Genomic DNA, 1701 nt, shown 5'->3' with positions numbered 1-1701 from the left:
TAGCATTACTGTTAGCGTTTTGTTTATAGGTTTAGTATATGTGTTTTTAAAGGATGTAAATTTGTATACTTTTATTTTTTATAATTATATATTTCAAGAGAGTATATAGTTATAATATAATTTATTTTTTTCTCTCCATCAACAAGTTCAAAAAAATTTCTGAATAAAGAAAAAAAAATTATATTATAACTAGGTACTCATGTACTCCTCGTAGTATATACAGTTACAACGATAAAAGAAGATAAGCTTATATATCTGGACAACTAGTTTTCCCTTTGTTTATTTATCTATCAAAGTTGGCTGCTAAGCCTGCTATGCGGGAAACAGACGAAGTGATCATTCCTAGAAATTAAAAAGAACAACAACATGTTAAATGAACTTATCTTAAGAGACTTGTAGTAGTCATTCCTAGAAATTAATAAAAAGATGGGTACAGAAAAGTTGATCCACATTCGACGACGTTTTTGGGGACCACAGGGCAATCCACCAAGTATGATCCAGAGATGTCCACACACAAGTAAATTTGGTATAGCTGGCTATTACCAGATGAATCCACATTGCACTCAATGAATGGAGTATACCCAACAGAATTCTTTATAACCTCTTTCGTGACGTCCAAGGCGTAGGAACCCCCATTTGATAAAATCACTTTCACAAAATGCATGTTTGTCAGCTATTTGCTAAAAGCATATTGCTATCATATAACAAAAGTATGTATTAAATTAAACCAGTTTTGAATATGTACCTCCAGTTGCAAGAGCTCGGAGTAAGTTGGTCTGCTCTTTCAGGTTGAGAGCTGCTGCAAAATAGTCATGTTGGTTGAGGACTGACTCTGAGCAAGTGCCAAATATGTCCCATGCAGCGCTCCAGGTGTAGGACCCATCGCTGCTTGGACATAATAGTGAGGGCCAATTGCTTTGCAAATTGCTACGGAGATCAGATATCTGTCATCATATATTTAATCATCATAGTAACAGAATACTTTTTAGGATTAAAATATATTCTATTTGGCTATTGAGATTCTGATTTGAGGTTTAAAAGAATTATTTATTATTTTATTTAATCTTTTCCCTGCTTAGCAACTATGGCATGAAAAGTTTGCATAAGGACACGTAGAAAGAATAAAAGGTCGCCACAACTTAAAGTTGCATATCAGAAAACGTTTGTCTTGTTAGGGAACAAAAAGGAAAACATATTTTATGACTTGTAAATTGGATACAAGCTTAGTCCTTTTGGTTCAAATGGAATAATTAGGAGAAGAAAATATAGAAAAAATTACTTCTTGTCGTGTATGTATTATTTATGATATGCAGCTTGTGCAATTATCTGTTTCGTAAATGAAATACCTGAGATTGCTGAAAAGGGTTGTTGGTATCACAGTTATAAGGGTATGAGCCATCATTGTTACTAGGGAAAAGACCACTAATGGCAAAATCTGCAGGAGGCTTCCCAGTTGTTGGGTAGCAACAACCTTGCTGTGTGTTACAGGCTGATCCTGGCCACTGCAAATGCAAAATCCCAAAAATTGATTTTTTCTTTTTTTAAGGAGATTCTTTATAACTCAAAGCATGACCTTTCAATGAAATCTTATATTACCTGCTGAACAAAGAAGAAGAAATCAAAATTCTGTGAAACACAGAGAACTGACAAATACTGTAGCAGCAGCATAAGCTTAATCAAAATGGATCCCTTGGATTCCAT

General features: G+C 34.1%; 1 protein-coding gene across 1 annotated transcript; it reads right to left on the bottom strand.

Moving 5' to 3' along the window:
* Positions 1-415: 415 nt before the first annotated feature.
* LOC133299971 (extracellular ribonuclease LE-like) lies at positions 416-1701 on the bottom strand. The gene is made up of 4 exons (XM_061499458.1): positions 1597-1701; positions 1347-1502; positions 746-944; positions 416-648 (listed from the first exon to the last, which is right to left on the bottom strand). Exons 1-4 carry the CDS (start codon positions 1699-1701, stop codon positions 416-418), a joined length of 693 nt encoding a protein of 230 aa, XP_061355442.1.

The sequence above is a fragment of the Gastrolobium bilobum genome, unplaced genomic scaffold (assembly GCF_033153095.1).
Source record: "Gastrolobium bilobum isolate Gb01-03AN ecotype WA unplaced genomic scaffold, APGP_CSIRO_Gbil_v1 utg1055, whole genome shotgun sequence".
NCBI lineage: Eukaryota > Viridiplantae > Streptophyta > Magnoliopsida > Fabales > Fabaceae > Gastrolobium > Gastrolobium bilobum.
This window is presented reverse-complemented; position numbering and strand designations above follow the sequence as displayed.

Bases quoted from the DNA above. Each gene is read 5' to 3' on its own strand.
- LOC133299971 (XM_061499458.1), bottom strand. From the start codon at position 1,701: ATGGAATCCAAGGGATCCATTTTGATTAAGCTTATGCTGCTGCTACAG. The intron at 1,503-1,596 runs GTAATATAAGAT...TTGCATTTGCAG, and splicing joins TCTTCTTCTTTGTTCAGCAG to TGGCCAGGATCAGCCTGTAA. The intron at 649-745 runs GTACATATTCAA...ATTTTGTGAAAG, and splicing joins CCGAGCTCTTGCAACTGGAG to TGATTTTATCAAATGGGGGT.